Source organism: Chiloscyllium plagiosum, unplaced genomic scaffold (assembly GCF_037043375.1).
Source record: "Chiloscyllium plagiosum isolate Xiang-an unplaced genomic scaffold, Cpla_swu_hap1 HiC_scaffold_14, whole genome shotgun sequence".
NCBI lineage: Eukaryota > Metazoa > Chordata > Chondrichthyes > Orectolobiformes > Hemiscylliidae > Chiloscyllium > Chiloscyllium plagiosum.
In genome coordinates this window covers 25865805-25881963 of record NW_028270152.1, presented here as the reverse complement: position 1 = coordinate 25881963, position 16159 = coordinate 25865805, and the positions used below count along the sequence as shown (strand labels likewise).

The following is a 16159-nucleotide window of genomic DNA, read 5'->3' as shown; positions in this document are numbered from 1 at the left end:
GTCAGGTGAGAAATTGTTGGGATCTTGTACAAAATATTTCTTGTTTCTTTAGTCACAGGAGAGGTCCCAGAGAACTAGAGAATAGCCAACGTTGTTCCTTTGTTTAAGAAGGGCAACAGGGATAACCGAGGAAATTACAGGCTGGTGAACCTTAAGATTCTTAGGCTTAGGATTTATTCATATTTGGAAAGATATGAACTTGTTAGTGATAAACAGCATGGCTTTGTTTGGAGAAGGTTGTGTCCCACAAACTTGATTGAGTTTTTTGAGCATGTGTCAAAATTGATTGTTAAGGACAGGACCATAGATCTTGCTTCAGTGGACTTTTGCAAGACATTTGACAAGGTCCCGCGTGGCAAGCTGTTTCAAAAAATGAAGTCACATGGGTTCTGTGGTGATGTGGTAAGATGAACACAGATCTAGCTTAGTCATAGAGGATGGAGAGTAGCAGTGGAAAGGTACTTTTCAGATTGCAGATCTATGACATGTGACATTCTATATGGATCAGTGCTGAGACCCCTGTTATTTGTAGTACATATAAATGATTTGGTGGTGACTTTAGGTGGTCTGATTAAAAACTTTGAGGATGACACAAAGATTGGGGGAGTTGCAGATAGTGAGGAGATTTACCAATAGATAAAGCAGGATATAGACATACTAGAAACCTCGGTGGAGAAATGGCAGATTGAACTTAATCTAGACAAATGCGAGGTGGTGTATTTTGGGAGATCTAATACAGAACGGAAGTATACAATAAATGGCTGAATCCTTAATAGCTTCAACATACAGAGGGATCTAGGTATACAGCACCATAGTTCCCTTCATTGTTCAGGGCAGAGTGTAAAAATTGGCAAGTCATGTTGCAACTTTATAGGACTTGAATGAGGCCACATTTGGAATATGGTGTAAAATTCTGGTTGCTACAGTATCAGAAGGATGTGGAGGCTCTGGCAAGGGTAAAGGAATGGTTTATCAGTATGTTGCCTAGTTTGGATGGTATTAGCAATGAGGAGAGATTGGACAAATGTTGAAAGGTTAATGACGACCTGATAGAAGTTACAAAATGATGAGAGGCACAAATAGAATGGGTAGTCAGAATTGTTTTACCAGTGTAGAAAGTCAATTACAAGGGCACAAAGGTCTAAGGTAAAAGAGGTAAGTTTAAGGGAGTTGAAAGTGGCGTCACAGGTAGACAGAGTGGTGAATAAGGCATTTGGTACCCTTGTCTTCATCTGTCAGAGCATTGATTATAGGAGTTGGGATGTCATGTTATGGTTGCACAAAACATTGGTGAGGCCACATTTGGAGTAGTGCATACAGTTTGGTCACCCTGCTATAGGAAGATTAGATTAGATTACATTACAGTGTGGAAACAGGCCCTTCGGCCCAACAAGTCCACACCGAAGCGCAACCCACCCATACCCCTACATTTACCCCTTACCTAACACTACAGGCAATTTAGCTTGGCCAATTCACCTGACCTGCACATTTTTGGACTGTGGAAGGAAACCGGAGCACCTGGAGGAAACCCACGCAGACACGGGGAGAACGTGCAAACTCCACACAGTCAGTCGCCTGAGGCAGGAATTGAACCCGGGTCTCTGGCGCTGTGAGGCAGCAGTGCTAACCACTGTGCCACCGTGCTGCCCTAAGGCAAAGGGTATCATTAAACTGGAAAGAGTGCAAAAACGATTTACAAGGATGTTACCAAGAGTTATAAGGAGAGGCTGGATGGGCTTGGATGTTTTTCCTGGAGCATAGGAGACTAAGGGTGACCTTATAGAGGTTTATAAAATCATGAGGGGCATGGATATGGTGAGAGGTCCTTTTCCCACGGTAGGGGAGTCCAAAACGAAAGGGCATAGGTTTAAGGTGAGAGGAGAAAGATTTAGAAGCGACCTGAGGGGCACACTTTTCACACAGAGGTGGTGCGTGTATGGAACGAGCTGCCAGAGGAAGTGGTAGGGGTGAGCACAATTGCAACATTTAAAAGACATTTGGATAGATTCATTGATAGGAAAGGGTTAGACAGATCTGGGCCAAATACAGGTAAATGGGACTTTATCAAACCAAGTTGGCATGGAGGAGTTGGGCTGAAGGGTCTGTTTCCGTGCTGTATTACTCCATGACTTTCTGTGAAAATCTTGTTGTTTACTCAGGTGGTGGTAAATTCCTGGAATGCACATGATGTGTGGAGACGGATACAATAGCAACGATAAAAAGGACATTGTGACTGATAAACGAATAGTCAAGGAATAGAGGGATACAGACAGTGTTGAGGCAAAGGGTTTTTACTTTAGAAAGGCACCATGTATCGGCACAGTCTTGGTGGATGGAAGGACCTGTTCGTGTGCTGTACTGTTCTTTGTTTTCTTTTTGTTCCTTGAGACAAGTGTCATAGGGTACAGACAGGGAAAAGGTGTTAAAGCCAGTCAGATCAGCCAAGATTTTGTTGATTAACAGAGCAGGCTAGAGATAACAAATGGCCTACGCTCATCCTACTTACCACCTTACTGCATATCAGACATTATGATCACAATACATATGATGTGTCAGGGAGGGAATGGCCTCATACTGTTCCAAGTGTCCTCAGATTATTAAAATGCAGCTGAGTTTGTGGGCAAATCTCATTGTCAGTTTTTAAAACACTGATTTCTGTGCAGCAGCCCGCAAGATTGAAAGGCCGTTTGCTGTCAAGCAAGTGGATTACCCATTGGTAGAATGCCACAGTTGTGAACAATCCCCATCAATTCAGAATGTTTAGTTGGGATGAGAAAAGGGGTCTGCGCTCAGAGCATAGCAGCAGGAAGGGTAACATCATAAGATTGTGATGTGGTATGGGACTGGTTGCTGTGCATGGCAGGAGGTGAGCACAATAAAGAACACAGGGCAGAACTGGGAGTATTCTACATTGAAGGCAAATAGGATGCAGTCTGACATTGAGAGTTTGCACCTGAATTGAAGGGAAGTGAAGTTATCGCATATTCTTTGTAAGAAGTGGCTGTGAATGAATGCACAGAACTGGTAAACAAGACAGAATCCCAGTCCTTACTTTGACTTCAACCACTGCCATAGCAATTTAAGGATAATATCTTAATCACTATGTTATCAAGCAACTTACTAAGAATAAATCTGTCTGATTTTCAAAAGTTAATTGTGACTTTTAATTACTGAAAATGCAATGTAACATTTCCCATACTTGTAAAGTTGTTATTGTTGAGGTACAGGTGCTCTAGTTGCCTTGAAACGTAGAAGGTTTCAGACAGTTGGTTGTGTCCTAGATTCAGTTCCAATAAATTTGAGAGATTGAACACACTGTATGGGACTTGTTTCAGCTTATTGTATGTCATCCTTAATGAGATGAGGTTTGGAGTTTTTCTGAAGTAATTTTCTGGGATAGATGATATTGAGTTGTTTTCAACTGAAAGTTGCAGCAGAGAAGATGGAAGATCTCCTGGCATGGATTTCAGCTTGTTGCTGTGCAAGTTTAATTGTAGGAGACCCTTCATTTTTCCAAGATAATTTCCCTTGACAGCGCCATCAGGAAGTTTATTATTGCTCAGGTCCAGCATTGTTACATTAATTAGTGTACGAAAATTGTCAGCAGGCAGTTTAGTAATCTTGTTGAAACCCAAAGTAAGTCTTTGAAGAGATTTAGGAAGTGGAACTGGAACTTCTTCAAGTTTGTTGTGTTCCAGGTTAAGGCCAATCAGATTTTGGAGCTTTCCAAACACACCTTTGGGTATCTTAGAAGACTTCAATTTATTGTGGCTAAGATTAATTTCTTGAAGCAATGTTGCATTAACAAAAGCATTTTCTGGTACACTTTCAATTTCGTTGATCTGAAGATAAAGGTATCGCACATGTGCTGGGATATTGGGCACATATTTGAGTTTTCGATTGTCACAGTACATAGCCAAAGGAAATGATGGTGTGCATCTGCATTCTTGAGCACACTCTCTGGGAAAGAATCTATATAGATCAGTCTCTATAGGTGTACGAATACGTCGTTGTCGTGGAGGTGGAGCAAATGGACCATCATAGTTTTCTTGACAATGAATGTTTACACTGAAGACAAGTATTAATATTGGCAGCCCTGTGATGAAGGTCATTCTTATTGTGATGGTTTTGTCTCTAATAAAACAAAATGAATGTGAGAAAATAAACCATAAATCAAATGAGAACATTCAGTTGATATAACAAAATGAGCAAAAGCAATTATGTACCCCTTAAGTTAAATGATGGCGAACAATTCTTGAACAATTTTGAGAACCTCCTTTGAAGATGTTTTATGACAAATGATGTAGTATCTCTCACATGTAAAATGCATAACACATTTTGCTTTTACCCAGTAAAAGGTGAATATTTGACACTTCAGCAGGATTATTCAAAATTAAAGGCTGAATAGTCTGCCCCTTAATGTTGCTAAAACCCCTTAGTTCATTCCTGTGTTGATGACTGTAATCTTCATAGTTTTCAGGCACTTATTAGATTAATGTCATACAGCTGGCACTCTCTTTGAGTGGCAGAAACCACAGTCTCAAAAGTGGCAAAAACCACTGTCTCAAAACCACTTTCTCAATTTATTATTATCTTAGGGACTGAATTTCAAATTTTCAATGTCAGATATGAAACCAAAAAACTGTTTGTTGAGCTGGTGAATTCTGCATTGTTTGTACTGTCTGGAAGCTTCGCACACAACCTTCTGTGAGTGCCCACCTACCAAACCAGCTCTCTCAGAAGACAATTTGGAATCTGGATTTCACCGATTTAAAAAAAAGGAAAATGATAATGACATGCTAGTTAAACTGACCAAGTCATTCATAATCACACAGCATCCCATGAAGTTAGAAAATAGACATATAGTTAACTTCCAATTATAGGAAAAACAAGCCAGCAATGCAAGTTCCATTGTAGCACTATTAGATATTTAATTAATTGCTGACTTGACAATGTTTTAAGTGTTCATAAGTCATAGCAAAAGCCTATTCATTAAATCCTGTAATTTGCTGCACAGATCAGACAGTTGAATGCTTCCATTGTAGTGTAGTATCCCTGCTTCAATACCAGAAGCTCCAGGTTTGAGACCCACCTGCTCCAGCGATAACATACCCAAACAGGTTTTTCAAAATACTTACAAGCATGTTAGTAAATTCACTGAATTGGTTTTCTCAACTTGTGGTATTTAAGCAACACAGTCTGGCAATAAAATCAGAAATTGCTGGAAAAACTCAGCAAATATGACAGCATCTGTGGAGAGGAAGCAGAGTTAACATTTTGGGTCTGAACTGATTGTAGCTTGGAAAAGGTTGATATATATGCTGAAGAAGAGGTGGGGGGAAGGGGAGGAATAAACGATAGGTGGAGATGGAGTCCACAGAGAGATAAAACAGTTGGGCAGTCAATGGAAAACGCACAGGTCAGCCTGAGAGAATCAATAACTGCTAATGAGGACTGACAGTGGGTTGTTTGTGGTAGAAGCCCATGTGATGACAAGGCCTGGGTTTTGGCAGTTGGGGTAAGGCCATGAGAGAAGGTGCACAGGCCCTAAAATCCATTATTGAATTCAGAAGGCTATTGAGTTCCCAAGTGGAAAACGAGGTGTTGTTTGTCCAACTTGCACTGAACTTCGCTGGAGTATTGTAGTAAGTCTGAGACAGATGTTGGCCAGGGAACACGATGATGTGTTGAAATGGCAGGTAACTGGAAACTCAGGGTCATTTTTGTTGACTGAACGTAAACATTCTGAAAAACAGTTGCCCATCTGTGCTTTGTCTCTCCAAGGTAGAGAAGACCATATTGTGAGCAGTGAATACAGTTGGCTACATTGTATGAAATGCAGATAAATCACTGCTTCCGCTGGAAGGTGTGTTTGGAGCCTTAAATTGTGAGGAGAAAGGAAGTAAATGGGCAGATTTTACACCTTTTGCAGTTGCATGGAAAGGTGCCTATGGGGTTGTAGGGAGGTGCTTGGAGTGGACGAAGAGTGGATAAGAGGATCCGGGAAGAAATAGTCATTGCAGAAGGCTGACAAGAGAGAGAAGAATAGTACGTGTCTGGTGATAGTATCTCGCCGGAGGTGGCAGAAATGGCACACTCTGGCAATGACTGACTGACTGATCTAAAAAAGAATTAGTATCCACTGTTGATGGTAAACCTATTCAGATCTTTTGATGCAGCTACAATCAATGCCATAGTCATTCAAGTATTGTTGATTTGCAGGGATCCCTCAAAAGATGCAGCAATAGTTGATCAGTATGACATTTGATGGAAAAGAAATTAAGACAGCAAGTTGAATAGTTACTAAATGCACTAAAAATCTTCTTCAGAATCTGCTCTTCAACAAAAAGTTTTACAATTCTAAGGTTTGAAATTACTCAGGTTGCATCAAGGTAATTAAGTAGCTGCTTTTTATTTCTTACGGTCATGCCACGATTTAGTAATGTTATCAGTGATATTGCTGGTTTTGTTTTCAGGGTTATGAGTACTAGTAGAAGGTATCTTAGATCAGCCCTTTCTCTGCTTCCAGGATCTTCATAAAATATTGATTTCTTATTGCACTGCATTTCTTTGTCTATCCAAACCAATACTAGACACTTAACATAATCCATCATAAACAAAAAGATCATTGAGATTTTGGAGAAAATATCACTCTAGCCAAAGAAAAACTGGCCTCACTGCTAGACAAACTAGAGACACAATCACCTGTCAGTCCCAACTCCATTGGCAAGGACAGCATCCTCAAACCACTGGACTTGTGCCTCATACCCTCTTCACTTTCAACAACAAGATATACAAACAAATCAATAGGATGCCTGTGGGATCACCAATATCAGGACTTATAGCAGGAGCAATTATACAGAGGTTAGAACGAATAGCCCTTCCCACAATCCAACCTCAGCTTTGGGTTCGCTATGTGGATGACAACTTTGTCATCATTAATTATGACAAACTAGAAGAAACTCATGAACACATAAACAACATTCTCACCGGTACAAAATTCACCAAAAGGGAAGAGAACCATAACCAACTCCCCTTCTTGGACATCATGGTACAACAAAAAGCCAATGGAGAACTGCAGACCAGCGATTATAGGAAAGCCATACAACAAACCAGGTACTCAACGACAGAAGCAGCCATTCCAACACCTGCAACGGGACATGCATCAGTACACTGTTTAAATGAGCCACAACACACTGTTGCATCCTGGAACTACGGGAAGCCGAAGAGAAGCACCTATATAAACGTATTCAGGAACAATGGTTACCCAATAAACACAGTCTGCTGTTTCCTGCACAACAGACCAAAACAGGAAGACACAACACGCCTGGAGACTCTAGTCACCCTACTATACATCAAAGGCATTTTCAGAGATGACCACCAGACTGCTCTGGCCCCGAGCATCATGGTAACCCAGGAACCTACTGCCACACTAAAACAATTACTGATGAATTTAAAGGACCCCATACCCACAGCCAGCAGAACAAATACAATATACAGATACCCTGCAAGGATTACAACAAACATTATATTGGACAAGCCAGCAGGAAATTAGCCACAAGTATACATGAGCATGAACTAGCCAATAAAAGTCATGACCAACTATCACCAGTATCCAGATACAAAGACGAAGAGGGACACCAGTTCGACTGGGAAAATGCATCCATCCTAGGACAGGCCAAACAAAGACACGCACGGAATTTCTACACACCTGGCATTCAAACCGGAACTCCATTTACGAGCATATACATTTGGACCCCATTTATCAACTTCTCAGAAACAGAACCAGAAATGATATCACCCACCACAACGAGCCAAGGCACACAAATAGCAAGTGGGACAGAACACAAATGCTTCAACGGAGGCTCACTGATGATATTATCTCGCATGGTGACAGAATTTCTGACAAAAAAACCCACCAGCTCAGTGAGCAAACAGACAACCCAAAAACATCATTGTCAACAATAAGAAGTGTTCTCTCGAGTCAACGTAGGACATTGTATTTATAGAAGAAGAGATTAGAGTGGTCTGGAAAAGCAGAGCAGGTCAGGCATCATCCGAGGAACAGGAAAATCGACGTTTCGGGCAGGAGCCCTTCATCAGGAAATGTCGATTTTCCTGCTCCTCAGATGCTGCCTGACCTGCTGTGCTTTTTCAGCACCACTCTAATCTTGACTCTAACCTCCAGCATCTGCAGTCCTCACTTTCACATAGTGTTCAAAGTGGATCCTGCTAAAGGTGGAGTCCCTTTCTCAACTTGTTACAGGAGTGCTATATATATTGCAAAATAAGTCATCAACGCTGTAAGAACAGTGAAGAGAACACCAAGGTTATTCATAGTTTCACCAGTTTCAAACACACATTAGAGGGGGAAATAAGCTAATTTTAGGCATGTCTCTTTGCCACGTCTTTTATATAATCATCTGAATTAAGCATTTGTTGAAAAGTAAATCAGGTGCCAAGCAAGAACATTTTGATCATCAAAGGTTTTGAATTTTGCAGGTCATCCTTCGTTAGGCCCTTGCACAACTGTTTCTTTTCTAATTTAATCTAAACCAAAGCTTTTGTCATTTTCCAAAACCCTTGATATTATCTTTGGTACCTTTGATTTGATTATTCAAAAGCAGCCAAGATCAGATTAAACCATTGCAAATCTTCATAAGCTTCGTACTGTTGGCTATATCTAAATTTCTGTTGACCCTTCATCCTTGTGCTTATTTCTCAACCAGTATTATTTCTTGATCAGCACTGCCTCAGTTTTATCATTCTCACCCTTGTTTTAAAATCTGAATGTATCTGTAATTTCCCCACTATCCACTTGGCTATGTAAGGTTCTCTAATTCTGGGTCCTTGAGAAATCTGATTTTTTTTAGTTGCTCCACTGTTGATAGCCATGCCTTCAATTAACTAAACGTCTAAGTACTAGAATTCTTTCCTGGAACGTTTGCACCTCTGTCTTCCTTTAATGCACGCCTTAAACCCTGCCTTTTTAATCAAGTTTATTTTTGTCATCTACCCAAATATCTCTTGTGGCTTGATATCAGATTTTATCTGATAATGCATCTGTGAATTATCTTGGAATACTTTTACAATAAAGCAAGTTGAACTTTGGTGAAGGCAAATTTTCATTTTATAACACATACGGAAACTGGTGTAATATAACAACTTCGGAACATGCTGACTGGAAATAGTATTTACGTAGCTGCTGTTGGGCACTTATGTTAATTGAGAATCTAACTTGTGAAACTACTGGGTAATGAGCAGTACATATCACTGCAATACAAACAGAAGAATAATGGCAATACACTTGCATTTTGTGATGAATTGTTTTGCACAATATTTCAGGCATGATTCTGAATTTGCTGTCAATCTAGCAGGTGTGCTCTTGCCAGGTGCATAGTGACCAACTGGGTGATTACATTGACATGCTGGGGCAGGCATTGGTTTACACGCATATCTAATTGTAAGATCCCTCACAAGCAGTTGGATAAAGTTATTGTTGAAAAGCAAACATCAGAAACATAGAAATGGAGTGAAGAGGACATCAGAATGTCTTTTATGAGAGACAAGCTATGTCTCTTGGAAGTAAAATTGACTTAAAATGACATTCTTTGTAATGGAAGATTAGAATGCTGCCAACCCTACATGACAGATTTGATAAAGCAAGCAAATCCACAGAACTCTGAAGAACTAATTAGGCAACTGAGCTGATGTGTCACCTTTCACAGGGAATTGTGCTATCGGTGAGGTTGAGGCACTCACCACTACTAGGACCTTGCAGATTTCACAAGTCCTGCATTATATTTAAAGTCAAGCTGCGCACATATAGAGGGCAGTTCATATGTGGAATGAACTGCCAGAGGAAGTGGTAGATGCAGGTACAGTTACAAGATTTAAAACACATTTGGCTAGGTACATGAATAGGATAGTTTAGAGGGATATAGGCCAAATGCAGGCAAATGGGGCTAGTTTTGTTTGGGAAACTTGGTTGGCATGGATGAGTTGGACCAAAGGGTGTGTTTCCCTTTGGCTCGCAATTGATGGGCAGACAGTTTGGCTTATGAGCTGAAACAGGGTAATTCTATCATGAGGAAGTGTGTTTCTTCTCTTATTGAGTCATAAAGTTATACAGCACAGAAACAACCCTTTGATCTAACTCATCCATGCCAACCAGTCCCCTTTGCCACCATTTGGCCCATATCACTCTAAACCCTTAATTTTTGTGTATCCATTCAGATGCCTTTTAAATATTGTAATTCTACCCTCCTCCTTCACTTCCTCTGGCAGCTTGTTCCATACACACAGCACCTTCTGCGTGAAAAAGTTGCTTGTCAGGTTTCTTTTAAATCTTTCCCCTCTCACCTTAAACCTATACCTTCCACTAAGAAAACTCCTCCATCCTGGGAAAGTCCTTGGCTATTCATTTATCCATACAGCTCATGATTTTATAAACTTCTATAAGGTCATCCCTCAATCTCCAACGCTCCAAGGAAAAATGCCTCAGCCTTTTCAGCCTCTCCCTATAGTTCAACCTCTTCAATCCCACCAACATGCTTGTAAATCTTTTCTGAACCCTTTCAAGTTGAACAACATTTTCCTATAGCAGGGAGACCAGAATTAAGTACAGTATTCTAAAAGTGGCCTCACCAATGTCCTGTTCAGCCATAACATGATATCCCAAACCACTGCACTGACCAATGAAGGCAAGTGTGCCAAACTATTTCTTTACCACCCTGTCTGCTTGTGACTCCCCTTCAAGGAGCTATGCAACTGTACCGCTAAGTCCCTTTGTTTGGCAACACTCCTTGAGGTGAAAATGTGTTGCTGGAAAGGCGCAGCAGGTCAGGCAGCATCCAAGGAGCAGGAGAATCGACGTTTCGGGCATGAGCCCTTCTTCAGGGCTCTTCAGAGCCCTTCTTCATTCCTTGAGGCCCTACTCTTATGGGTGGCATGGTGGCTCAGTGAATAGCACTGTTACCTCACAGTGCCAAGGACCCAGGTTCGCTTTCACCCTCTGGCGACTATCTGTGTGGAGTTTGCACAACAGTGTGGATTTCCTCCCACAGTTCAGTGATGTGCAGGTTAGGTGGATTGGCCATGCTAAATTGTGCATAGTATCCAGGGATGTGCAGGCGAAGTGGATTAGCCACGGCAAATGCAGTGGTACAGTTATAGGGTTGGGTGGGTGGATGTGAGTGGGGTGCACTTTGGAGGGGCGATGTGGACTCGATGGATCAAATGCCTGCTTCCACACTGTAGGGAGTCTATCATTCTATAAGATTCTACAATTAACTGTATAAGCCCTGCCCTGATTTGACTTACCAAAATGCAACACCTCACATTTAGCTAAATTAAACTTCACTCCTCAGCTCATTGACCATCTGATCGAGATCCATTTGTACTCTTGAGAGAACCTTCTACACTATCAATTACACCACCAATTTTAATGTCATCTGCAAAGTTACCAACTATACCTCCTATATTCGCATTCAAATCATTTATATAAATGACAAAAAGCAATGGAGCCAGCACCAATCCTTGCAGCACGCTGCTGGTCACAGGTCTGCAGTCCAAAAAGCAATCCTGCACCAACACCCACTCATCTCCTACATCTCAATCAATTTTGTAGCCAAAAGGCTAGCTCTCCCTGGATTCCATGTAATCTAATCTTGCTAACTATCTACCATGTGGAACCTTGTCAAACCTTGTTGAAGTTCATGTAGACAATGTCTATCGCTCTGCCTTCATCAATCTTCTTTGACACTTCTTCAGTCAAGTTAGTGAGACCGTATTTCCCACACGCAAAGCCATGTTGACTCTCCCTAATCAGTCCTTGCCTTTCCAAATACATGCAGATCCTGTCTCGCAGAATCCCCTCCAACAACTTTCCCATCACTGATGTCAGACTGACTGGACTGTAGTTTCCTGGCTTTTCCTTAGTACCTTTATTTATTGGCACCACATTAGTCAATCTCCAGTCTTCTGGTACTTCACCTGTGGCTATCAATGATACAACTATCTCAGCAAGAGGCCCGGTAATCTCTCCTATAGCTTCCAATGCAATTCTGTAATATACCTGATCAGGTCTCGGGGATTTATCCACCTTTATGCATTTTAAGATATGCATCATCTCCTCCTGTGTAATATGGACACTTTGATGACTGCATTGGCGCCACCTCGTGCTCCCGCGAAGAGGTTGAGCAATTCATCAACTTCACCAACACATTCCACCCTGACCTTAAATTTACCTGGACCATTTCTGACACCTCCCTCTCCTTCCTGGACCTCTCCATCTCCATTAATGACGACCGACTTGACACTGACATTTTGTACAAACCCACCGACTCCCACAGCTACCTGGATTACACTTCTTCCCACCCTACCTCTTACAAAAATGCCATCCCGTATTCCCAATTCCTCCGCCTCCGCTGTATCTGCTCCCAGGCAGACCAGTTCCACCACAGAACACACCAGATGGCCTCCTCCTTTAGAGATCGCAATTTCCTTTCTCACGTGATTGAAGATGCCCTCCAACGCGTCTCATCCACATCCTGCACTTCCACCCTCAAACCCCACCCCTCCAACCGTAACAAGGATAGAACGCCCCTGGTGCTCACCTTCCACCCTACCAATCTTCGCATAAACCAAATCATCTGCCGACATTTCTGCCACCTCCAAAAAGACCCCACCACCAGGGATATATTTCCCTCCCCACCCCTTTCCGCCTTCCGCAAAGACCGTTCTCTCCATGACTACCTGGTCAGGTCCACGCCCCCCCTACAAACCACCCTCCCATCCTGGCACCTTCCCCTGCCACCGCAGGAACTGCAAAACCTGTGCCCACACCTCCTCCCTCACCTCCATCCAAGGCCCTAAAGGAGCCTTCCACATCCATCAAGGTTTTACCTGCACATCCACTAATATCATTTATTATGTCCGTTGCTCCTGATGCGGTCTCCTCCACATTGAGGAGACTGGACGCCTCTGAGCAGAGCGCTTTAGGGAAAACTCCAGGACACCAGCACCAATCAACCATACCGCCCTGTGGCCCAACATTTCAACTCCCCCTCCCACTCTGCCGAGGACATGGAGGTCCTGGGCCTCCTTCACCACCGCTCCCTCACCACCAGACGCCTGGAGGAAGAATGCCTCATCTTCTGCCTCGGAACACTTCAACCCCAGGGCATCAATGTGGACTTCAACAGTTTCCTCATTTCCCCTTCCCCCACCTCACCCTAGTTCCAAACTTCCAGCTCAGCACTGTCCCCTGACTTGTACTACCTGCCTATCTTCTTTTCCACCTATCCACTCCACCCGCCCCTGACCTATCACCTTCATCCCCTCCCCCACTCATCTATTGTACTCTATGCTACTTTCTCCTCACCCCCACCCTCCTCTAGCTTATCTCTCCACGCTTAAGGCTCTCTGCCTTTATTCCGAAACGTCGATTTTACTGCTTCTCGGATGCTGCCTGAACTGCTGTGCTCTTCCAGCACCACTAATCCAGAATCTGGTTTCCAGCATCTGCAGTCGTTGTTTTTACCTATTTTTCAAGATATCACTTTTTTTTTCCCCAAGTTCTTTAGCTTTTGTATCCTTCTCTACAGTAAATACTGACACAAACTACTCCTTAGTGTCTCACCCATCTCCTGAGATTCTGCACACAGGCGGTCTTGTTGATCTTTAAGGGGCCCTTATTCTCTCCCTAGTTATTCTTTTTCCATTAATGTATTTGTAGAATCTCTTTGGATTCTTCTTAACTCTATTTTCAAAGATATATTATGCCCCCTTTTTGCCTTCCTGGTTTTCTTCTTCGTTATATTCCTACTGTCCTTCTACTGCTCTAAGGATTCACTCAACCAGCTGTCTATACCTGTCGTATGTCTCCTTCTTTTCCTTGACCACAATCTCAATTTCTCTAGTCATCCAGCATTCCCTACACCAACCACACTTGCCCTTCACACTAACAGGAACATACTGTCTCTGTACTCTGGTTATCTCATTTTCTAAGGCCCTCCACTTTCCAAATGTCCCTTTACCAACGAACAACTCTTTCAATCAACTTTTGAAAGTTCTTGCCTGGTGCCCTCAAATTTGGCGTTACTTCAATTTAGAACTTTAACTTTTAGATCTCTCATCTTAAAGATAGCCATGAAAACCAATATCCTAACCACTATGTTGTGCTGGAATATAGAATAGCTTTATTTGGATAAGCCACAAAACTTAAGGGGTAGGATGAAAACTTGGTAATTGCCAATGTACACCTTCCGTACACATAGACAACTAAATGTAAGTATTAAAAAAGACAAAAGAATGTAACTAACCCAAAGAAAAGTTTGATTATTCACTGTATGTCTGTGAATCCCTCATGAGTTACTAATGACCGATAGCAATTTGTTCACTCAAAGAAAGATTACTGGCAGGACGGATGGACTCAGGGCAGGTGGACTACCAGAAAGTCCATTGTGATTTCTAGCATTGCAAATACTTTTGAACTGTGATGTAGAGCAGGTTAATACGTTTGTAAATAGCATACCATTTATCTGATGTGTCAGTAAGCAGGACGCAGCTAACTACTCAATCCCTCTGTCACTGTACAGTGCCAACTATTCACTGGTATCACAAATTGATATTGACAGGGCAACATCAATGTTCAACAATATGCTTTAAGGGCTAGATTGAACAATGTATTTTAAATCACGTCGGAATGCAGCCGTGTTGATGGAAATCAGAATGTATCTTGAATATGGAAGAAATAAAACATTCATGTTTATACAACATCTAATGTTACATATGGCAAGTTAGTACAATTTTGTTTTACCTCATCAAATTTTTGTATGGAGCAAATTTAAACAAGAAAATATTAGATCAGGACCAGTTAAATTTTGTTAATTTTTGATGACTGAGAGAAGAACTTTGCTTATCTTGGCAGTTCAATCTTCAGCTAATCTTATAGGATCTTTGAATGTCAGCTTGGCTCAGGTGTCACATTATTGTCTTTGTTTATGAGTTAGTCCAGAATATCAGCACATGATTTCAGCTCACGATTGAGTGCAGTGCTTTTTTTTGACCTAGCAGGCAACTAGTGTATGGAGAATATTCATTGGAACACCATACACATTCACAGGTACGCATTCTTTTTTAGTAGAATAGGTCACTTCATTTTGAGAATTTTATAATGCCAATGCTACCTGAAGTCTTTGTACAGCATTTAGTTATTCTATAGAATATAATCATCATACTTTTGTGAAAACTCCTTTTTGCCTTGAGTAAAAGTTATGCTTTTGATGAAATACCCTCTAGACTAAAGGTCTCTAAATACTTGAAGCTTTAATGAAAGCATTGTATATTTCAAAGCTAAAATTATCACATTATAATTTTTGGTCGACTGTGTGTAAGAGAACTAAGAGAATTAGATATATATGAACAAGGAACAAGAGTAGACCACTCAGCCCTTCAAAACTGTTCTGACATTCAATACGATCATAGCTGGTCTGATTTTAAACTCAACCCTACCTTCCTGCAAATATTTGATATTCTTTTATTCCTTGTAATCAAGAATCTGTCTATGTTTGTGTTAAAAATGTTTAAAGATTCTGCATTCACTCATTGCTTTCTGAGGAAGTGAGTTTGAAAGACACTCAGCCCTTTGAGAAAAAATAAAATGTTTCCTTGCCTCTGTTTTGTTACCAATGTTCTAAATGTGCAACCCTTTTTTCAACCAACCTTCCCCAGTTCTAGATTTTCTCAGAAGGGGAACATCCTGTAAATACTCAGCTGGTCACTTGCCCTCAGGATCTTATGTATTCCAGTTAAGTCACTTCTAAACTCCAGAGGTTACAGTCCTAGCCAGTCTAGCCTTTCTTCACGACAATCTGCACATTCCAGCTATTAGTCTGAACAGCTTCCAACCCATTAACATCCTACCATATGATGATGAGTACTGTACACAGTACTCTAGATGTGATCTCACCAATGTCCTGTATAACTGAAGCATAACCTCCCTACTGTTGCATGCAATTCCCCTGTCAGTAAACAATCCATTGGCTTTCCTGATTACTTGCTATACCTGCATATTAAGCTTCTCTGATTCATGCATGAGGACTCCAGATTTCTCTGCATCTCAGGGTTCTGCATTCTGTCACCATTTATGGTTCCT

General features: G+C 41.5%; 2 protein-coding genes across 7 annotated transcripts in view; one reads left to right on the top strand and one right to left on the bottom strand.

The window, feature by feature from the left end:
* cenpp (centromere protein P) overlaps positions 1 to 16159 on the top strand; it is a 348725-nt gene that overhangs the window by 126746 nt on the left and 205820 nt on the right. The gene's annotated exons all lie outside the window — the stretch shown is intronic.
* The window catches only part of omd (osteomodulin), a 36115-nt gene that overhangs the window by 11445 nt on the left and 8511 nt on the right, over positions 1 to 16159 (bottom strand). For both annotated transcript variants that reach the window (XM_087994212.1, XM_043707888.2), the window contains one exon: positions 3200 to 4134. In XM_087994212.1, the coding sequence (XP_087850338.1) occupies positions 3200 to 4112 (913 nt within the window). In that variant the 5' untranslated portion in view covers positions 4113 to 4134. The remainder of the gene's footprint in view (positions 1 to 3199; positions 4135 to 16159) is intronic.